The 24,523-nt window shown below is 37.6% G+C and overlaps 1 protein-coding gene across 19 annotated transcripts in view; it reads left to right on the forward strand.

Annotated features, from left to right (window-relative positions):
* LOC131690091 (uncharacterized) overlaps positions 1-24,523 on the forward strand; it is a 547,209-nt gene that overhangs the window by 465,120 nt on the left and 57,566 nt on the right. For 2 of the 19 annotated variants that reach the window (XM_058975620.1, XM_058975626.1), the window contains one exon: positions 16,562-17,212. The exons of the other annotated variants lie outside the window; for them this stretch is intronic. In XM_058975620.1, the coding sequence (XP_058831603.1) occupies positions 16,562-16,571 (10 nt within the window). In that variant the 3' untranslated portion in view covers positions 16,572-17,212. Of the gene's footprint in view, positions 1-16,561; positions 17,213-24,523 lie in introns of those variants that run through there. 19 annotated transcript variants of the gene reach the window in all.

Consider the following 24,523-nt stretch of genomic DNA (forward strand, 5'->3'; position numbering starts at 1 on the left):
CAGTTACTGGCGCCGGTTTGTCGACGGGTTAACAAGAGAAACATCGATGAGCACTCTTTGGGGTACGGCCCGACGTATGCGAAACCGAAACAGTACTAACGAGAGCGTGGAATATTCAAACCGTTGGATATTCGATTTCGCCAAGAAGGTTTGTCCGGATTCCGCCCCGGCACAGAAAATCTACCGCGCCGCGTCGCTTTACAATACCGCGAACGAAACACCGTTTACGATGGTGGAGTTCTCACTTGCTCTCTTATCATGTAACAATAAAGCCCCGGGGCCAGATAGAATCAAATTCAACTTGTTGAAGAATCTGCCAGACTCTGCCAAAAGACGCTTGTTGAATTTATTTAATAGGTTTCTTGAGGGTAACATTGTCCCACATGACTGGAGACAGGTGAGGGTCATCGCCATCCAAAAACCAGGAAAACCAGCCTCCGAGCACAATTCGTATCGTCCGATTGCAATGCTGTCCTGTATCCGGAAGTTATTCGAAAAAATGATCTTGTTTCGCCTCGATAATTGGGTCGAAACAAATGGCTTACTGTCAGATACACAATTTGGCTTCCGCAAAGGCAAAGGGACGAACGATTGCCTTGCGTTGCTCTCAACAGAAATTCAAATGGCATATGCTAACAAAGAGCAGATGGCATCAGTATTCTTGGACATTAAGAGGGCTTTCGATTCAGTTTCGATCAACATTCTTAATGAGAAGTTGCACCAGCATGGTCTTTCGCCAATTTTATATAACTTTTTGCTAAACCTGTTGTCTGAAAAACAAATGCATTTCTCGCATGGCGATTTATCGACATCACGATTTAGCTACATGGGCCTTCCCCAGGGCTCATGTCTAAGCCCTCTCCTCTACAATTTTTACGTGAATGACATTGACGAATGTCTTGTCAATTCCTGCACGCTAAGGCAGCTTGCAGATGACGGTGTGGTCTCTATAACAGGTCCTAAAGCCGTCGACTTGCAAGGACCACTGCAAGATACCTTGGACAATTTGTCTGCTTGGGCTCTCCAGCTGGGTATCGAGTTCTCCACGGAGAAAACTGAGCTAGTCGTATTTTCTAGAAAGCGTGAACCAGCGCTACTACAGCTTCAATTAATGGATCAAACTATTGCTCAGGCTTCAACATTCAAATATCTCGGGGTATGGTTCGACTCTAAAGGTACCTGGGGATGTCACATTAGGTATCTGAAACAGAAATGCCAACAAAGGATCAACTTTCTCCGTACAATAACTGGAACATGGTGGGGTGCCCATCCAGGAGACCTAATCAGACTGTACCAAACAACGATATTATCAGTGTTGGAGTACGGATGTTTCTGCTTTCGCTCCGCTGCGAACATACACTTCATCAAACTGGAGCGAATCCAGTATCGTTGCTTGCGTATTGCCTTGGGTTGCATGCACTCGACCCATACGATGAGTCTCGAAGTGCTGGCGGGCGTTCTTCCGAATCGAAATCGATTTTGGGACCTCTCATATCGATTGCTCATTCGATGCGATATTCTGAACCCATTGGTGATTGCGAAAGGCTTGTCGAGCTTAATTCTCAGACCCGATTCATGTCCTTGTACTTCGATTACATGGCACAGAACATCAATTCATCTACGTATAACCGTGCTCATCTCTTAGATACTTCTGATCCAACTGTATTTTTCGATACATCCATGAAGGAAGAGATTTGTGGAATTCCGGATCATATTCGCCCACAAGTGGTCCCAAATATTTTCTATAACAAATACCTTAAAGTCGACTGCAGCAAAATGTTCTACACTGACGGATTAATTCTCGATGGGTCCACAGGCTTCGGTATCTTCAACGAAAATCTTGCTGCCTCATTCAAACTCAATGATCCTGCTTCAATTTACGTCGCAGAATTAGCTGCCATTCAGTATACTCTCGGGATCATTGACACCCTGCCCTCAGACCATTACTTCATCGTTTCGGATAGTCTCAGCTCCATTGAGGCCATCCGTGCGGCGATGCCTGGAAAGCACTCACCGTATTTCCTGGGGAAAATACGGGAATATCTGAGTGCTTTATCTGAAAAATCTTACCAGATTACCTTGGTTTGGGTCCCGTCACATTGTTCTATTGTGGGCAATGAGACGGCGGACTCTTTAGCCAAGGTGGGCGCATTAGAATGCGACACTTACGAAAGACCAATTTGCTTCAACGATTTTTTCAGTATCTCTCGTCAGAGGACGCTTGATAGTTGGCAAACCTCATGGAGCAATGGGCAGCTGGGACGGTGGCTACATTCCATTATCCCGAAGGTATCAACGAATGCTTGGTTTAAGGGGTTGGATGTGAACCGGGACTTTATTCATACGATGTCAAGGATCATGTCCAACCATTACTCGTTTGACGCGCATCTCCGTCGTATAGGGCTTGCTGAAAGTAATCATTGTGTTTGTGAGAACGGCTATCACGACATCGAGCATGTTGTTTGGGTGTGCGCAGAGTACTGTATTGCCAGGTCCCAACTAATAGATTCCCTTCGGGCCCGAGGTAGATCACCCTATGTCCCAGTCCGGGACGTCCTGGCAAGCCGTGACCACCCCTATATTTTTCTTATCTATATCTTTTTGAAAACTATTGATGTCCAAGTTTAATACATTTTCCCCTCTCTCATTCACAGTAGAATCTCACCAACCTATCCCTGTATCTACAATATGGCATTGTTTCACGAGTCTTCGGTGCATACCCTTCTTGATAACCGTCTACCCAGAACATCATGACATACCTCACATGCAGATGATATAGAGAACATGATGACAGCATCAGAGTGCCAATAATTATCCGAAATATCGACCCTCCCCTCGCCCCTGCGATTACAGGCTGGAAACTACAACACTACAACAAAGTGTGCATATCCGCCACAATGATCAATCAGCAAACGACGATGTCAATTACACAATATGTATCCCACTTCCTACCTTTTCCTTTACTTACATAAGAGGGGAGCAAGCCGCCTCTAAATACGGCTTTTTCTTCCCCCACTAACATGTGACATGTAATTAAAAAACCGATTTAATCCACCTAGCAGTGAGATGAGACATTTCTTACACATTTCACTATTGGATTACTTTGCAGAACTCACGAGAAATAGGCACCCAACTAGAGGTGGGATGAAAACTAAATAAATTGTAGATAAACTGAATAAATTATAGAAATCAACAAAACGACCGAAATAAAAAAGTAAAGCAAAAAATGAAACAATAGGTTTTTAAATTCATAAAATGAGTAGAAAAATTAATGGAAATCAAAATTATAATATACACGAATCAAATTAGATTAGGTTATTACATAAAAATTAAGATTATATTTAGAAATAGTTATAAGATTAATAAAATAAATTGACTCATACTAACAAATTGAATGAAATAAAACGAATGACTGAACATGAAATGCATAAAATTAAAGAAATGAATAAAATGAGTCAAATGAATCAAATGAATCAAATGAATCAAATGAATCAAATGAATCAAATGAATCAAATGAATCAAATGAATCAAATGAATCAAATGAATCAAATGAATCAAATGAATCAAATGAATCAAATGAATCAAATGAATCAAATGAATCAAATGAATCAAATGAATCAAATGAATCAAATGAATCAAATGAATCAAATGAATCAAATGAATCAAATGAATCAAATGAATCAAATGAATCAAATGAATCAAATGAATCAAATGAATCAAATGAATCAAATGAATCAAATGAATCAAATGAATCAAATGAATCAAATGAATCAAATGAATCAAATGAATCAAATGAATCAAATGAATCAAATGAATCAAATGAATCAAATGAATCAAATGAATCAAATGAATCAAATGAATCAAATGAATCAAATGAATCTAATGAATCTAATGAATCTAATGAATCTAATGAATCTAATGAATCTAATGAATCTAATGAATCTAATGAATCAAATGAATCAAATGAATCAAATGAATCAAATGAATCAAATGAATCAAATGAATCAAATGAATCAAATGAATCAAATGAATCAAATAAATCAAATGAATCAAATGAATCAAATGAATCAAATGAATCAAATGAATCAAATGAATCAAATGAATCAAATGAATCAAATGAATCAAATGAATCAAATGAATCAAATGAATCAAATGAATCAAATGAATCAAATGAATCAAATGGATCAAATGAATCAAAAGAATCAAATGAATCAAATGAATCAAATGAATCAAATGAATCAAATGAATCAAATGAATCAAATGAATCAAATGAATCAAATGAATCAAATGGATCAAATGAATCAAATAAATCAAATGGATCAAATGTATCAAATGAATCAAATGTATCAAATGAATCAAATGAATCGTATGAATCACATGAATCAAATTAATCAAATTAATTAAATGAATCAAATGAATTAAATGAATCAAATTGATTTAATTCATCCAGTGAATACAATGAATCAAATTAATAAAATGGATCAAATGAATAAAAAGAATGGATGAACAAAATGAATAAAGTAAAAAATAAATGAAATGAATAAATAAAACAAACGAATCAAATAAACAAAATGAGCTGAAGTGATAAAATGAATAAAAAGAAGAAAATAGTAGAATTAAATGCATTGATTAAAATGAAAAATTGAACAATGGTAAAAGGTTATAAATTAATATACAGAAAAAAATTAACCAAATAAATTATTTGGATGAAATGACTAAAACTGGAAAAGTAGTCAGATTATTAAAATGAAGAAACTGAACAAAATGAATAAACTGGAAAAAATGAATAAAATGCATACAATAAAAACAATGAATGATATGAGTAAAAAGCACAAAAAGAATTAACTGCTCAGAGTGAATCCAAAGAATGAAACGAATAAAATAAGTAAAATGAACGCAGATGAACAAAACGAATAAAAAGATGCGAAATGAAATAATTAATTAAAATGAAATGGTCGTATATTTGAAGCCAAATACATTTTTGAATAAAGAAAATGAATAAACCGGATTGTACGAATTTGAGAACCATTGTATCAGAAAATTTTTAAATGTTTTTGAAAATCCCATCTTCTGAGAAAAGGCTAATAAATATGCAATGGACTTTCTTTTTTGGTTTTATTCTTTTTGTTTTCATGCTTCTTTACTTGACGAATTCGAACTTTACTTTTTGGTTACATATTCCCGAAAAAAGATTTATGTACAGAATAGAATTTACTGGTCCAGTATTTTAACGCGCAATTGAATATAGTAAAATGAGACAAGGTCACATGTGCTTTCAAGCCCCTTAAACAGAGAACGACAGGGAGAATGCGATTCGTGAATGAGACAGGTAGATATTTCAAAGTTTTTATTTACATTGAAGTAAATAGTGTGAAATGTCTAGGCTATGTCGATAGCATAAAAGCCGTGCATTCAGTTGATTGCAATGCAGTCTCTTTCCATTCATCCTTATAGCTTTCATATTGTTTCGTTCGGAATTCTTGTGCAGGAAATATGGACAAATAAGTCCTACACAGACCAATATTGTGAAAAAGAAATGGTTCAAACTACTCAGTATATCCAAATATGGACGACGATAAGTTAGAAGACACCTTGTAGTTGCATCCCCCATCGAGAGTGGGTACTTTGGGAGACTTCTTTTCCTGGATCTAATTTGTGTATATTTTTGGTCTTTGATCCGTTATTTTTCGTGAATGTTCGTACCAATACAACGAATGTGCAGCTGATACAACTCATGGTTCATTCGCCTGCGCAACGTTCCGTCTTCCATCTGCACGCCACCATAGATGGTACGCAACACCTTTCGTTCGAAAACTCCAAGGGCGCGTTGGTCCTCCACGAGCATAGTCCAGGTCTCGTGGCAGTAGAGGACCACCGACCTAATCAGCGTCTTGAAGATCGTGCGGCGGCGAATTTCGTTCGACCGGAGCGTCCTCTGGAGTCCAAAGTCCCGATTTCCCGCTAAGATCCGTCTCTGAATTTCTCTGCTGTTATCATTGTCGTTGGTTACCACTGAGCTCAAATACATGAATTCGTCGACCATCTCGATTTCGTCACCGTCAATCCGAACTCGGGTGGGAGGTTCACATTGTCGTCTCTAGAACCTCTTCCTCTCATGCATTTTGTCTTCGAAACGTTGATGACAAGTCCAATCCTGCTGGCTTCAGCTTTCAGTCTTTGAGCATTTATTTCATTCAAAATTCAGTAGAGATACGAATAGTTTAAATATCGCACGTGGAATGTCTCTTTTGAAAATTTCCATCGTAAAACATTCATATTACCCAGTTAAGCCAAATATTTTTCTGATATAGCCATGAATTTCTTTTATTATAGTGTAGATACAGGCTTTGAATACAATTGAATTAAAGTTGAGTTGATGTAGCAGCAGACAAGAAATAGTTTAGTTTTGCCCCTAAAACACCAGTAAAGCAATACTCTGTATGAAACAATCTCATTTTTAATTAGTGAAAATTGGTAAGCGAGGACTAAAAATACAAAATGTTTAATATCTCCGCCGCTCGTGCACGGATTTAGACAATCTATAGCTTGTTAGAAAGGTATTTTTACAAGTTTTCTATTTATGTGCGGTTTGTGGGACAATATTTTATTTTTTGAATGTTATTTGCAAAAAACCTGCTGTTTTGACAAAATCGCCCATATCTCAGAAAGTAAACAACATATCGAAAATCAAAAATAATAGTGTCAAATGGCAACGTTAGGCCTTTCATTTGAAACTAGTTTCATTAAGATCGGTTCAGCCATTGCTGAGATAATTACATGACATTTTGTACATACATACATACACACATACACACACACCCACACACACACATACAGACATTGTCTCAATTCGTCGAGCTGAGTCGATTGGTATATGAGACTCGGCCCTCCGGGCCTCGGAAAAAGTTTTCAAAGTTTGAGCGAATCCTATACATTTCTTTTGTAAGAAATGTAAAAAATGAATTATCGGCCTCGTTAAGCTAAAGCATTTGGGCCTAAATAAACGTATTTAAGATAAAAAAAAACAATTAAAATTTTAAAATTTTCTCAGAGGCAGGCTGAACCGATTTTCACAAACTTAGTTTAAATGAAAGGTATAACGCTCCCATAAGCTGCTATTGAATTTTTAGTTGATCCGATTTCCGGTTCTGGAGTTCCCACATAAACTAGTACCACCATGATGTCCAAGTTCCTACATAAACTGGTACCATCCATGATGTCCCACGTATTAAAATGGGTGCAACATTACTTTAATTTACGGGTCTGCATCACTAATGACCAATCAAAGTAGCTTTGACCACACTGGCCATCTATGACGGCTCTTGATGCCCCAGGGGAACTCGCCAAGTTCCTAAGCTAATATCACACCTATTCCCCGGTGAATTTTTAACCGATTTTTAAAAACTTGATTTCAAATGAAAAATACAGTAACCCCATTGACAGCCGATGAATTTGATTCGGTTATGAGTGTTTTTTTTCGGAGTTACAGGTTGATTAGTAAGGTTACACAGGAATTTTCCATATAAACCGTTACAATCGTAATACTTCAGAGGCTTAAAACTATTGAAATGGTTACCAAATTACTTCGATTCGCAGGTCTAGATCACTGATTGCCATTCAAACAGTATATAAATATATTGTCCATTATCGACAATTCCGGAAGGTCCGGAAATCCAGACTGTTTACAGTTTTGTGTTGCGCTTGTATTGTGTATGTATTGTATTGTCTTTCCCTTCTCAAATGAAATGACGAGACTACTTACTTGGTAGGAACAAATCTCCTAACAACATTGGGAACGTGCCAATCGAGCCAATTTAATCAACTTACTGATTCTAGCGAGATGAAAAATGCAAAATCTGGTGCTGCTGTCTAAATCACGGAAACCGTCAAGAATTCTAACATCATTCAGACCCATATGCCGGGTGTATGTTCTCGGAAAGCTCTTGTGAAGTGTTATCCTCAACAGGGTAACGAAATTCACGGAGCGCGAATGCGGTTTGTCCAACAGGTAATTTGGAATCCTAAGAAAAGTAAGGAAAGTAAGTATCGACAGCGAAGCGAGCTGGACAGAGCAGAAGAGACGCACAAATAGAGAAGGAGTTGTTACTGCACCGTAGTAATGATAGACTTCAAGACCGCGTTTTTCAGCGTCAGCCAGGAAGATATACCAGAATCGTTGCACAAAGAGTACCCGAATACCTGTGCAGGAGCCTGTTCAGGACTAAGTGCTGGTCTACGACACACATTCGGAACAGAAGTCAATGAGAGTAACGACAGGAGTGCCATAAGGCTCTATACTTGGCTTAAAACTTTGGAACATGATGTATAATGGCATTCTAATGCTAAAGCTGTCTATGGGAGTCTTCGTTCACAATTACAAGAGAGACGATAGAAATGGTGGAAATGCTGACAATAGAATCTTATTTCAAGTCTTAAGATAGGTGTAAAATTTTTCTCTTTCATAAAAAAAATATTTCAACATTGTAACTTCCTAGTTTTAAAATATCCAAAATGTAAAAACAAAAGAATTTGGCACCGCCAAGCTAACGCATTTGTGCCTATAAAATAAACGAAATGGAAAAAAAGGTGATGGAGCAGTAAGAGGCGTTTTCTGGCCACAGTGAGCACATGAGGCCAACGTCTTCAAATGTGTTTGTATGTATGTATATGTGTATAAAAGTGTGCTGAAGATACGCCGGAGCATCTTTCCGTGGTCTTTGAGTACCCTGATTCGGGATAGAGTGAAGCGATATGGCGGCTCTAAGCGTAGAAAGTCGTAGTCACGCAGATACTAGTAGGATGGAGCTGACAGTTTGAATAAACTGATCCTACCGGCACCCTGTGAAGTAGACTAATTCCACTACAGGGGACTTCATCTTGTAGTTCGCGTCGAAGTGCCGGCGGTACGTGGTGGAGGCGTCAACGATCCGGAAGCTAAGCTACATACGGAATCGTTGAACCGACCTCCGCACCTGAGGGATTCCATGAGAAATCGGCCGACCGCAAAATATGACCATCGTCGATTCGAACGAAACTTTGCAGTTTTGTTCGGTTTATGAATCTCCATGATTTTCTCTGACAATTGCAATATTTTGGTACAAGAACAATTTTTCAAAAGGACTTTTTTACGAGCATTATTTTCCAAAAACTCTAAGTCGAGTACTCTATTTTATATAGCAAAACTTCCTGAGAACGAGTTACAGGAAATGAATATTTCTTCATGAAAAAAATATATACTGAAAAAATATGGTGTCAGTTTTTACAAAAACAAAACTTTAAAAATTTAAAAATTTAAATTGCAAAAAACACATTTTTGATTAATTTTTTTTTATAATTGATTAATTTATTTAGGCCCAAATGCGGTAGCTCGACGAGGCCGATTGTTTGTTTTTTTACAATAAATAAAAAAAACAGCTACGTTAAATTTTTGGTCTCGTTCAGGCGCAGCTTTCTGCTGCGTGTTGAGATCCTTTTTCTAGGGGGCGAAATATTGCCAGTGTTGTCCACTGCAAGTTGAGGTTCATTTCGTTTGTCTTTCGCGTTATCGTTCACGTCCATATCCTCATCCGTACTACTTTCCTGCTGCTCGCAGTCGGATGTTCCAGTTTGTGTTTTACTCTTAAGGGTCGTTTTAGTATGTTCGTTATCAACATTCGTTTCGTTGTTGTTGTTGCTGGTTGTTGGTGCTTGATCCATAGATGTTGGTTTTGCAGCTGTTAGTGGTTTAGCGTAAGATGGTTGTGTGCTGATTTCAGTTGGATTTGAGTTTTCCTTAACAGTTTCTACGCAAGGTTTTCCGAGGTGCAGCTTCTTCGTGCAGAACTGGCACGTAGGAATTTGCCCTGGGTACGTGACTAGTGATGTTTGATGAATGAGAACATCGTCACTTCCTAACGCTGTGACGGTTATGTATGAGGGAATTGGCTTGGTCACACGCATTCTCACCACACGAACACCGTTAGGGATGCCCGAGAAAAAATTCCTCCAAGTCTCAAGTGTAACGGAGTCTACTTCTCCGTATTTTTGCAAGCATTTTTTAATCGCGCCGTCAGGGGTACGCGTAGCCAAATCATGGACACGAACTTCTACAGCGCCGTTCTCGATGTATACGGGAATGCTATATTTAACATTGTCGCATTCGGCGGTGTGCTGCATATTGTTTCGCGAGGCGAATGACTCAGCTTGGTTAATGTTGTTGAACGAAATCAGCACGCAATGTTTGATATGATGCATTTGTAGGGTTTTCACTTCAGCCAGATTGAGTTTCATCTGCACTTTTAATAACTGTTCCACTTCCCGAATGGCTGGTCTTACGGGGCATTTCGAAAAATCAACAGCAACACAGTTCAACCGCAGCTGGGTTGCTTTTTGCTGGGCACCGTCACTCAACACTAATTCGCACAGTAGGTATAGGCTATTGTTATATGGACTGCTTGTGTGATAGGCACCGATTGATTTTTAGGTAGAATTGACTGTTTCACTTGCGCGGGACGATTTTTTGCTTCTGCTCAGGGCGAGATGTGAAGACAAACTGATTTAAATTTTATATTTTGCCAACAAAAACCTAAAGAGAATAGAAACATCTTGAATGTGATTGCATGATGGAGAGCTTATTGGTAAAAATGTTTTTCTAACAATAACTTTATACAAGTTTTTAAATTTCATACTAATTGACATACAAAACTGTAATTTTATTACAGAATATAAGTCTAAGTATTATTTTAAATTAAAATGTGTTTAACAAAAATCTCCTAAAATGCGATAGTTTTCGAGATATTTGGAATTTCGCTCCAACGAAAACAATTAAATGTGTAATTAAACCCTTTTTAAAAGTTATTCGCGTTACCCCATCATAAAATGACAAAAATCTAATATTTATCGTTTTACAGAAGTAAAAGACACTTTTTCAATGAATTTGGAGCATGGAGAAGCTTTCAATAAAAAGGTTTTCCTAACAACAACTTTTCACATATTTTTATAATCCATACTATTTGCAGTCAAAATCACAATTTTTTTTAAATATGATTATAAACGCAATTTTAAATCGAAATGCTCATAACAAAAATTTTCTGAAATGTAACAGTTCTTGAGATATTCCAAATTTTGTTTTAATAACACAATTATTTTGTTTTATTATTATTTATTAGTTGGACAACTATTTTACCAATAGGTTCTTTATCATGCAATCACATTCAAAATGCCTCTATTCTCTATAAAAAATTAGGAAAAATGGGTTTTTTTGCAATTTTAATTTTTAATATGAGATTTTGTTTTGGGTAAAAAATGATGCAAAATGTTTTTCAGTGCATATTTTTTTTCGTGAAGAATTCTTCATTCCCTTAACTTGTTCTCAGATAGTGTTGCTGTGTAAAATAAAGTAACAGAACAAAAATTAAAGGGTTGTGTACAGGACACGACCACGGGGACATTAAAAATGTAGCTTTTTTCAAGAGCGTACAAATGAATTTTATCTATCACACATATCGACTCACGTTCTTGTTCAATCGCCTGTTTTCATATGTTACAATTTGCTATATACCCTCCCCATCAAAACATAATTTATTGAAGGTCTTTTAACGGTAATCTATTAATTAATCAAGTATCTCACTAGGTGATTGGCATTATTTGGCTGATCCATCTAGTAAAAATAGTCTGGTCTGTCCAGAAAATATATTCAAAAGAAAAGTTCCATATTGAGAGCTGTGATGAGGAAGCCCACGCCCGCCAAAGGAAATATACAGATTCTCCATGAAATATGAAATTTCATTTTCCATTTAAATTTTCAATAATGTACTAATGAACTTAAGTAAACAATCTTAAGTTTAAGTATTTCTTGATCGATTAGTGGTGGAAAAATGAAATTATTTGATAAATTACATTGTTATGCAACGTTCGCACTACCAGTTAAAATGGGTTTTTTATGCTATCTTGGTGACATTTTTCTTCTTGCTAATTATTAAAACGTGTTATAACTCTGTAGTGTAAACATTGTATTATTAAACCAATTCTGCAGCGTTTTATGTTATATAGGTGTTTTATGTGGTAATAGGACCAGAGATGGGAATTATCATTCATTCGCATGATTCTTGGCGAATCCGTTCGTTGCTTTGACAGCAGCCAGTCGTTCATTCACGATCCGACTAAAACTCTCCAAAAGAACACAACTGAACGTAGGTAGAAATGAACTTCCGAAAATGTGAGCCAGGTAAAAGAATGATACGTACTATGTTGAATGAAGAAGATCGTGTTCTTCATTCGCGGACTTAATCGGAAGATTGTGCTGTAAACATTCACAAGTGAATCAACTTTTAGTTCACAAATGAATGTGACATTGTATTCTCTGGCTGGGTTAGGTCAACTTTATAGTGCAAATGTACACTATAATCAATGTTGAGAAGTAGATTGCACTACAATCCACTTGAAATTGATATTGTGATATGCACGGAATCGTTTTAAGAAGTTATTTTTTTCTCCAGCACATTGCAAACTATTTACTCAACAATAAGAGATCACCAAGTGAAAATTTTATAGGTCTATAAACAAGAACGACAAGTTTTTTTTTTATTAGAACGATCCGGTGAATGTTTTGAAATGAATCTATGCGAATGAAAGAATGCATTCATTTGCGATCCTTTCTGCTTTCATTCAAAACACTACGTATGCGATGGAGAATGAATCATAGCCGGGTGCTGTCACTTTTTTTCAGTTCTGTGTTTTGCTTCTCGCTTTCGCACGAACGCGTAACTCTGCACAAGAAGGGTTGCCGAGATCGGGTTTCACAGTAAGAGCACGTTGGTGGATGATTTCAAATTGATCGTTTCGTGAAATGATTTTTCCCATGCCTGAATAGGACTGACATAATTATATCTTCAGTACAGCGGTTTGTTTCATAATTTAAAACAGATTTATTTTAAAATTTAAATTAGTATACCCAACCGTTCTATTTATTGTATACTTTAAAACGCAATTAGAACTGTGTTTTAAATACATAGGGTAGGACAGATATTCTGACTGGATAAACTGGGAAAACAATTTTAAGTCCAGTAACGCTTAAGACATGGCTTGAATTTGAATCGAAAAAGAACACCCGCTTCAACTGCTGCTGTGACGGTAAGTTCTGTTTTAAAATTTTCCGTTGTGTGCAGTACGAAACAAAAGTGTTTGAAATTAGAAAACAAAAAGTTCTGCTGGGAATGTGATTATTTTCGATGCAATTACACTCAGATTTTTCACGCAGGGGATACAGGCCGTGTAAATGAAAACCGCGTAAATTAAAAAAAACGCGGTGATGAAAACCGCGTAAATTTCAAAATCCGCGTAAAAAACCTGAGTGTACTCTCCTATATAAAATACTACGCTGCAGTGCAATAACTACAGAAGCACATTGTCAGATGCCTTACTGATAAAAAACATATAACCGAAATATGAAACATGAAACCAATAGGCTCTTTACCCTACGCAGCTACAAAGCGCCGTAAACATGGATTAACAAGTAACAACGCACACGCATGCATAAAAATAAATATATTTTTTTCAAACGCAACACTCTTAAGCAGCACACACCATATTGAATTAAATCCAAACCACCCCGCCCACCCACTTTGTAAATCATTCTGTGACACCGTGCTGGTACCCGAAAAATCCGCACAGGGCCACCGCTACCGAAAATGCATAGCGTCTACCGCTTATTGTAGTGCCCAGACACTGCAACCATGATCTTACCCGTTCGACATAAGAACAAAAACTGATTCAAACGGGTACGCGTCACCTCTATTTATAAACTAACCGTATATGGTTTAGTCACTTAGGTGCGAGTGTGTGCAAATGCCAACGTTATCGAAAATCGATAGCGCTTATTGCATCGCCCGGAGACGATGTTGCTCGTATGGGATAAGAGCAACAACTGATTTAAACGGACATGCGTTGCTTCTATTTATGACTTTTCGTGTTTCATTGAGCAACTAAGCTGCCCTCTTTTGACGGCTGTGTCTGAGAAATCTGCCTCACGACTGGTAATTTTCCCGTTTTTCGTGAACTTTTTAATTTTACCAACTTCCAAAAGTCTACTTTTATTGGGGAGATATTAAATTATTACCAATATTTAAGTTAGGTGTTTCTGAATCGGTTGGTGCATGAATGATTAAAATCCATCTAGTAATATCGGAGTTATAAGCGTGCAAACCTTACATAGTTTCGTTACATGGAAGATAGTTTAGATTTTAGAATGACACCTAGCCCCAGATAGTGGAGTAAGACATTTTTAATGTCAAAAAATTTTGAAATTCATGCACATAGCAACGTCTACGCCACAAAAGTGAGTCCCATACTGAACAGGCAAGGCGTTTGAAGCTTTTTAAACCTTACTATAAGAAAGGTATTATTTATTGTCTCCCAGTACATACACAGCTGTAGTCGATTGATTGAATCGAAATGAATATGAAACTCAGCCATCCGGACCTCGGTAAAAATTCGATTTTCAGTGCAATCACATAACCTGCCTATTTTATCGATTTTGTTGGCTATTTTGAACAAATTTAAAACTAAGAGAAATAGAAGCAATGAAATTGAAAGACGGATAGGTATTCTAGAGCGAATCAGTTATAAACTTAGAACGGAAAACTAGAACTAGGCAGGCTCATATGTACATGATCGAAAGGAAATGTGGAGAATCCTTTGCCTTCTGTTAAGTAGGAGTTGGGCGTTGCATCCAAGTCAAGTTGGGCAGCAGAGAGTTAAGTTTACATGTAGACGGGAATCTTAATTTTAACCCTGTCACCTTTAAGGATATCACTACTGCACTGCACAGGGTATGATACTGAAGATAGGCGACTTCCGAAAGTCTAATCTCCACTTTTACCTTCAGAAAATATTTCACCTCACGAAGACACGGTCGTCTGGAACAAAATTTGAAGTCAACGACAGCGGTGTTGGATCGAATCAGAGCTTTTAACTTCACTCTTGGTGACAGGAATAGATGGACTTCTGATTCATTTTCAAAGCTAATTGTAACTCACACAATTTGCTAGCAACGTTTCAGTTATTTTCGGTTCAAATTCAATTTCTGTTTCAAACTGAAGTTTGTTTCTGTGCAGGCTCGGAGTGGGATTATCGAGCAAAAATACAGTTCACTTATGCTCTAAAATTTAAAAAATGCCGTAGTCTGCTTTCACATATAACATGTTTGTGAATTAATTCATACTTCCAATCGATTCTGTGTGAATTAATAAAGGAGGCGTTGAAACTGAATGCTAGCTTCGGCAGAGCTGCAAATTTTCAATTGGGTTTTACATCAACCAACCTAACCCCAAAAAATGAACCGAATGAACTTCATTTGACAATTCTCGGTGGTTTGTTTACATGGGAGTTACGTGAGCTCGAATGTAACAGATGAGCACTCGTTGCATTCGCACTCACGCAACTGACAAAGTAAACAAACCACCGAGAATTGTCAAACATGAACTTAATTCATCATTAGTTCATTCGTGTCGTCATCTTGTAGAACTCAATAGACTTATCCAGCTGTGTTAGTATTGAGTCGGTTTGACAATTGAATTGGGAGGAAAACAAATCACTGTCATCATTTGATAGAAAATGGTAAGTAAAGACGACGAAAACTATATTTTATTTTATTGCTAAAAATGTTAATACAATTTCATAAAATACCAAATAATATGCAGGATTCCGTCGAAGCTACCGTTCGCTATCAGCAAAAAGTATGTGCCACGGAACAGATCCGTATTCCGTGAAAACCTCACAGAAAGATGTTCCCTTGTATGTAACGTTTGCACGAATTTACCAATTTTTGGTGATAGATCCCAACCCGTTCACAGGAGCCGCGAAGAATTGTGCGAAGGCCATGGATCTCTACTTCAAAAATGGATGGGTGAGAAACATATCCGGGAAAAAAGTACAAGATGTGTATGTAGTACATGGGTCAGTGCATCATTCCTTTGCGCGGAATGAAAAACCGCTTGCAACTTGGGCCATCATTAAGGATGACGGTACTATTTTAGCTGCGCATTGCACTTGTGCAATTGGAATTTTGGAATCGTGTAGCCATGTCGGAGCTACACTTTTTGCTTTGGAAGGCATCAGAACAGCAGTCCTCGAGAAAAAAGTACGTATCAGGATTTTTAACATTGCTCAGAATCTCCTGTGTAGATTTTTCCCGGAATGAAAAATTTCTCGGACAAACACTTCCCGTAGTCGAGAAACTTAGTGAAGATAGTACTTGTGAACCTGCAGAATTACGTCTTCGTAAGAGTAATATAATGAAAAAATCTTAGTTTTCTGAAGGTCAGTATTAAAATTTTGGGATGGTGAATTTTCAACTCTGCAACTTACAAATAAGCGGAATTTTTTTCGAGTTGCATAAATTGATTATTGCATTGCTAGTTCATCAAGTCAGATTGCTGGATCCGGGTTTGAACGGAAATGCTGTGAGATTAGTCTGATAGTCATAAACTTGGTACGATTGTAGCCTAATTATGTACAAACCCTATACATATGTGAACACTTTGAATTCGTTGTTGCTAAAAAGTTTGTTTCCTTCTCATTGCAGCTTTCTGTAACAGATCTTCCAGCATAGTGGAAAAAAACCACCGTCTTCCATTACCGATAACTTATACAAGAAGGTCAGGGATATCGATTTTGGCAGGAAGATTCGACGCACATATCCAACAATGGCTTCTGCTAACTCTTATGAGGATCGATGCACAGAACTATTAAGTGCTATACAAAAGGACAACGTGACTGTTGCTGCTATGTTGCAGTTTTGTGATCCAAAATTGAGCTACAGATGTGCATTTTGTCTTGAGGAAGAGACAACGGAACGATATTTCGAAGCATATATTCTACGTCGTTTGTATAATCCTTCTTTGAAATCCACAAAATTGGATGCAATACGAAAGTTTGCGATTCAAAGTTACTACTGTCTTGCCAAGGACCCAGCTATGTTAGCAGAAATCGAGCGTATGACGGCAGGGCAAAGCGATTGTAAATGGTGGAGATGTTTCAGGAGCGGTCGGATTACAGCTTCAGTTTTAAAAGAAGTGTGCAACACAAGAATTATGCGTCCTTCGTTCTCGTTGATTTCCAAGATATGCTATCCTGAGCACAATATTTTCTCATCGCCAGCAACAAGATATGGGAAACGAGATGAGGAAAACGCTATACAGAGGTTGTATGATGCTGTCGCGGACTTGCATCAAAATTTAACAAGGCAGAAATCTGGATTAATCATTTCGGAAAATAATCCTTGCCTTGGAGCGTCACCGGATGCAATCTTTCGTTGTGACTGCCATGATATTATTTCAGTGGAAGTTAAATGCCCTTATTCGGCACGAGATTGTCCGGATATGATAGAAGTGCTTCTCAATCTCAAAGATCCTTTTCTATATAAAAATTGTAACGAAGATGTTTTTTTAAATCAAAATCACAAGTACTACTATCAAGCGTTGATGCAAGTATATCTATCCAAAGCAGCATTCGGCTACTTCTTTGTTTGGTCTCCCACGCAAGTGTTAGTATTTGAGATAAAGCGGAATGATAGTCTTTGGTTATACTGGCAAGAGAAAGCAATTCTATTTTTTCAAAATGTTATTTTACCAGAACTTCTGGCAAAAAAATACAGCGAGTAGTAAATAACCATGAAATAAAAAAATAAGTGAATCAGAATGATATTGTAGAGTAAAGCTAAATAAACTCTTGTAGGTACATACCGCTACTTAGAATTTTGCATATAAACCTGGAATTTACTTCCCACCGATAGGCGTGCGTTAAAATGCATGTCCAGTTGTATTTATTTAGCATTCCAAGAGAAATTGCCTAAGATCATGCATTTTTCATGTTTATTAACGATAACCTGCCTCTTAGCTCAAGTCTACAAAGATACATAATTATTTCTAGGAAAGATGACTGGTCAACAGACAATGAAGTAATCTGACAAATTGTTATTTATTTGTAAAATAAAAATGACAAAATATTAATAGCTTACGACACTGGGACATAAATTTACCAAGCCTGCTGCAATTATTATTATTTGATCCAGTACTAAAACGTTGTTGTTCCAGCGTTGCAATAAGCTAATGGGAATTGTATCCGACAGAATTAAAAATTTCTGCCGAAGCACTCCAATCACTCGCTCCACGTGAATTCTCAGAGATAATAGTTCTTGTGAACGAATGGCGTCAAGAGGTTCTAGTTGTCGATTTTTCTTTTTGAACGCTGGATAGGATATGTTCACATTTATCGGTGCCAGTAAATCTTCAATAAGAAATCCTCTATCAGCCAATATAAAATCTCCGTCTTCCAAACATTCAATAATTCTGGACTGTTTAACGATTTCTTTGTCCGATGTACGGCCCCCAAAAGCTTCAGATATAAAAATAATGCTGCCATTTGCACTGATACCTATGAGAATCTTCACGGTCTTGTGTCTTTTGTAATTGGAATATACGTTGGCGTTTGCAATCATTGCTCTTGAATTTGGTGTTTCAATGTTGATTTCAAAGCAATCTATAATGATAGTAACCGAGTTTCCATATTTCTGTTGAAAGGATTGTGGCATATGTCGTCAAGCATATGTCGTTCAAGACATCTCTTGAAGTGAATCTTATCATTTCTCTCATTAACGGATATATTGCGTGAATGGTTTGAAAAAAGTAATTTGAAATTGCAGTGGCGGGTAAATTGTACAGGTATGCCAAGCTACAAAATGCCTCATTTAATCGTAACTTACGAAATGCCAACACTAGAAGCTTTTCCTTATTAAGCCAGTCAAGTGATGGTATATCACATTCTAAAGCGTTAAACAAATGTCTTAAGACGTGACCACTGCTAAGTACCGTGAAGTATTTGCATTTGGTATCGTTTTCTAACAACGATGAAATCGATAAGACAGTTTCATGTTGCGCTACTATAAAACGTTTCTTCAGGCGATCCCGGTGAGCCTTAAGGTATGATATGCTTTTTTTCACATTTCTTCACTTTCTGTTCCCATTTCATTAAATCCTTAATTCAATGTTGATTGGTTTGAACGCAGGCGTCACTTTGAAATGGTCCGTTCGTATCTTTTATCTGTAAAGTTGATGAATCGTTTGGCAACTGCTCGAGATCGAGAAACATAGAATTGTCTTCTTGACTATAAGTTGCCGTACTGGTGCAAGATGCAGAACTTTGTTCGCCTACAAGTACGTTGCCTGATTGGAGTGGTACAAGCTGGACATTGCCCTGGGTGATACTATCAATACTCTCGTTAATTGCATCAGACCTATCAATACAGTTTAGAGTAAAATATTAAAAAGTTGACGACATATTTGATGAATTTTAAATTATACAGGTTTTTAAAGGACTGTGTGAAATCATCGTCCAGTGGCAGATCCCGGCAATCACGCTTAGCTCGTTGAGTATCGATCCCACGCACAGCAACAGCGTCGACGCTGTAAGTATATCATAGGACAGTTCCATGGAATACGTTATTACTAATTAGAAATACCGTTTAAAATTGTATGTATAATTGGCATCTGCGAAGATACTGGCTGAAGATTCTTCCCAGGCACTTTCAGTTAAGTTAAAGTCTGGCTCATTGTCAAAAATAATATCTACATTCTTATTCTGAAGTTTAACGACAGCGTTCCATCTAACAACGAAGGAAGTTATTTGTAATATTTCATTCAATGAATAATAAAATGTGTTGTACTTATTCATAGCTTATCGAATCAGTCGAGACTCCGACGGCTGATGCAGAATCGTCTGTCGAAAAAGTACCTGATGTTTCAGATTTAGCGCTGGAATCGTCAAGCCCTTCCGGAAGGTTCAATGTTGGTATCCAGTCAACGTTAGAAGTATCCTCTAGTTTCGATGGTTTCCCAGAAATGAAATGCCGGCTGCACACACGATGGTGGGGCTTGGAGTTGCTAGGGATTTTGCATACCTCCATCCAGCGGGTTTTTCGTAGAATTAAATGCTTTGTGCGCATTTCATCGCATCTTTTCAAAGGCTTCGAACCGGGTAGTCGAAATAATTTAAACCCGTTTCCAGTCTACACTTTACAAGACGGCACAGTACATTTGAGCACCATTATGATTAAAAAACCAGATTAATAATTTCAAATTCAAATTTTTTTGACAGCAAAAAATTGGGAGGAAAACAAAACGCGTTTATAGGGATACACGGGATCATAGTGTGTGTAAATTAAACGTCAGATATCTCAATATGTTATTTTGATTTTGAAGGAGGAACAAATCTCAAATCATGCCCTACTATGTTCAATTCGCAGTTGTTGGTTTGCATCACTCATTCAAACAGCCGATCTGCTCAATCATTTTCCATTCACTTTCAATTTCAAATGAAAAAGCATCAATTTGAAATGAAGACGTACGATTCAGTCATGAAAATCCCGCCAACTTGAAAGTGAATGATTGAGGGAGGCTTTGAATTTGAATCGTGGTTGGGTTTGATTGAACTGAAAGTTGGCTTTGAAAATGAAAATTTGCACCACTGAGCTTCGGTAAATGCATACAGAAATAGGCAACTTTTCCAAAAATAATTCCGTTCTAATTGTAATCATACATTCTATTAAAGAATCGCAACTTTTTAAAAAGTGTGTTGTATCATACTGTAGCCGAAATGGGATTTAACTCATAATTGGTAGTGATGCAAACGCTCATCACATAATTTGAGGCAGCTCGAAGTGATGGAGTATTTAAGTAGTACGAATCTTTGCATACTTCACACGAGAAATCACTCAAGTATACACGCAGAACTATATTTTTTCATCGATATCATACTTTTCTGTCTGCCTCTCGTTTCTTCTACTGTAAATTTTATGCATTGAACATATTCGGTCTATCCGCTCATTACATGCTTACTAGAAGTATATACTAGAAAATGCATAAAAATCCCAGTAGAATAAAAGAGGCGGGAATAGAAAGTATGCTAACTCTGCATATTTTTATTTCTCAGTGTAGAGGGGTTAGATATAACTCACTGCTACTGCAGGATTTCTTATGAGTTGACGAACTGACTTGTTCCAAGCAAGCTCTAACCATCGTTTTTCAAATTTTCATTTTATATCCATTTTTTCCATTTCCCTATAAAAATGATTATGCAATCGCTCCGAAAATCGACTATTTCATCGAGGCCCGGAAGGCCGAATCTCATATACCATTCGACTCAGGTTTCCATTGTTGTTTTTGTCGATTGGAGTTCCAGGTTCATAGTTGCGTGGTGAACAATGCATTCAAACGATAAATTTCCATATAAATGGTGAGACAAACCACGTCAAGTGGGCCTCGAAAATTCCACTAAATCACTGATTTTCATGAAAAATATTTTCAATGTAGAATACATTTAAGCTTTCAATCTAGGGGTCCCGTTTCAAAATATCCGCTGCGGCGCCGCGTCAGATTTTGAACGTTAATAACTTTTATCATACTTAACAGAACGATTTGATTTTTAGGCCAATTTGTTGAAAATATGTTCCTCTATGCTGTATTAAAATTTGAAGTATGTATAACATGCACTAATAACAAAACACTGTGTTTAGAAAAATCTTTCGAAAACGACTCGGAAAAGTGAAAAATTTTCAGCCCATCCCGCACAGAGCCGTCAATATGGTGGACCAACCGAACAATAAAATAATGAAAAGTTTATATATAGGTTCACTACATGTTTGTTCCTATGATTATTCGGAATGGGGTGCTGGACGAGAGCAGTGTGTGGGGGAAAGACGGCATATTCCTTTGGTTAGGCCATTAGAAGCCGGGCGGAAAGGAAACGCTCATGCACGGCACGAAACGAGCGAGAAAGCGATAGTAGTGCATATTAGCGCGATTATATAAATATCTGTCGGTCGGTTTTTCTCATCATTCGTATTCGTTCAAGCACTAGTAAGCAGCCAGTCTACCAAAGAAAAGCAGTTGGCGATGACGACGGTAGGAAAAAGTGCCCCAGCTACTGGTGACTCATCGCAACCCGATCAGGAACTGTCGCCCTGCAAGAATTTCGCCCCAACTAAAGGGCAACAGAGCAACTAATCTGTAGGCTATCGTTCCAGCGTCTGGGTCGTAAGATTGTGCAGGACGGCTAAGCCGAGCTACGCTTACAAAGCTCAGTCGTAATGATACCCCGAGAAGCCAACGATGCCTACTTGGTCGGTTTTTTTCGAGGATGCAAAATAGTGCGCCAAGCGCATAACTTTCAGGCCAAATACATTAAACTGGCTCACCGTGTCCGCGGGGACTGCGTCTGAATAATGCTCCCGCAATAAAGCAATAAACGGTTCTTTACAGGACCAATTAATTGTGTTCTAATAAGAGTTAAACTGAAATTTACATTTTATGGTGTATAACAAATAATTTTCAGAAAGCTATATAAGAAATACGATGTGTGGAAGGAAAGAAAGAGAATTTAAATTATCCTCTCTCGCTCGTTTTCGTGCACTGCTTTTCCATTCCTTTCTGCTGCTAATATCATCATAACCAAAACGAATGTGCGTATTTTCCCAAAATATAGAACGTGCAAAGTACACTAGTCGCATGCTTTTATTCGAACTATTTGGCAGCCTCCATTGATTAACTGCATAAATCGATTTGTTTGTGCAGCTCCTTGCTAGTAGCAAATTAAATAGCCTTTATCAGCGCTAGCAAATAACACAAAAGAATTTAAATTTGTGAAAATCTTTTCCTTTCTTCTTTTCAAATCTGCAACATTCTTTGAAAATATTGTTGGAATGTTGTTATTGAAAAACTGAACATGCAAGTTTGCTAGCACTGGCCACTAGATTGAAGGCGATGGAAAGACAGAATATTCGTTTTGGTTATGCTTGTATTGGTAGCCGAACGGAAAGGAAAGGCACAGGAATGGCACGAAAACGAGCGAGAGAGCGATAGTAGTGCTTTCTCGTGTGTTCATATATGAATATTGGTCGGTCGGTTTTTCTCATCATTCGTATTCGTTCAAGCACTAGCAAGCAGCCAGTCCACCGGAGGAAAGCAGTTGGCAATGATGACGGTCCGAAAAAGTGCCCCAGCTACTGGTGGCCCATCGCAACCAACTACCGATCAGGAACTGTCGCCATGCCAGTATTTCGCCCCAACTAAAGGACAACGGAGCAACTAATCCGCTGGCTAACATTCCAGCGTCTGGTTCGTAATGTTGTGTATTACTTCAAAGTCGAGCTACGCTTACAAAATTCAGCCGTAATGAAGCCAGTGATGCCTACTTGGTCGGTTTGTTTGAGGATACAAAATAGTGCGCCAAGTAAGTAACTTTCTCGCAAAAGAAATCGAACTGGCTCACAGTGTCCGCTGGGAGTGGGCGTAAATTACCATCAAGGTTGTATAATTTTCATTCGCCTGAATGCGAATTAAATTCATCTGCCGAATGGCTTTCCGTGCTAGATTTATCGAAAGGCAATACTTGAAAGCACCATCGAACAGATTGAAAACGAGAGCCGAAATCAAGCTCGAGAGAGTGAGAGCGACGGGAGACAGAGAATAAACTAACTCACAGCATAGGTTCATTCATATGCCATTCTCTTCAGACCATTTTTGTGGAGGCTGTGAGTCCACACTCGCACGAATTTTCGGAGCCAAGAATCATGAGAATGAAATTCGCAATAATTGAATGAATCGCTTTCGCTTGAATGCCATTCGTGAACGCCATTTCGATGCCGATGCTGTTGCTGTTCTTGTGCGCGTTGGTTATAAGTATCTACGTATTTGATTCTCTTGGAAAACGAACATCGGAATACTGCTAGCGGCTGGTGGCTATAAAGTGTTCTGCCTCGCTTCCCTGACTAGGAAGGAACTGATTTTAATGGGCTGCTGCCGTCTCCGGGAATCAAAATATTGCGTGAAAAATTACCTGATATACTAAATGAAAGCGCGCACGTCTGTCGTGAAATTAGGCGCAGTGTTCAAGGCATTCCAATAACATAAATCATGAATTAATTTGGCAGAAAAAAACATCGCAAGTAAATCAATGGTTTGTAAATTAAGGGGTTACATCACCATAAAGCACGAAAAAAGAGGTAGGGTGATGAGCCTATTTGCGCCATGTTTCTATTATCACCCATTTGAAGCCGTTGGGTTGTTGGCAACAGTCTTGTTGTACTTAATAAGTCTTTTAAAAATTTACAATAGATCTATTGATATCACATTTGACTTTATTTCCAAAGATTGGAGTCATATTAACCCTTAAAGGCGCAAATCAATTTTTTATAAAATTTTGTGAAAGTTGTCTCATAGCTTCAATACATTACTGTGATAATTTTGAGATGGTTTTCGCAATGTTGTTTTAAAACAGCGTTATGCATTTAAGGGTTAATTAAATTTTACACTATACGTGTTGTATTTAATGATTACAATAAGTATATAAATGAATTATTTAGTGTCTGACGGAATCAATTTTTATAATAAGACCCAGAGTCTTTGCAATTTGAGAGTCTAGAACAGAGAAAAGCGCATACATGCATAATAAGACTAGTTCTGGAGAAAATTTTCAATAGAACCTTAATAAC

This window comes from Topomyia yanbarensis, chromosome 3 (genome assembly GCF_030247195.1).
Source record: "Topomyia yanbarensis strain Yona2022 chromosome 3, ASM3024719v1, whole genome shotgun sequence".
Lineage (NCBI taxonomy): Eukaryota > Metazoa > Arthropoda > Insecta > Diptera > Culicidae > Topomyia > Topomyia yanbarensis.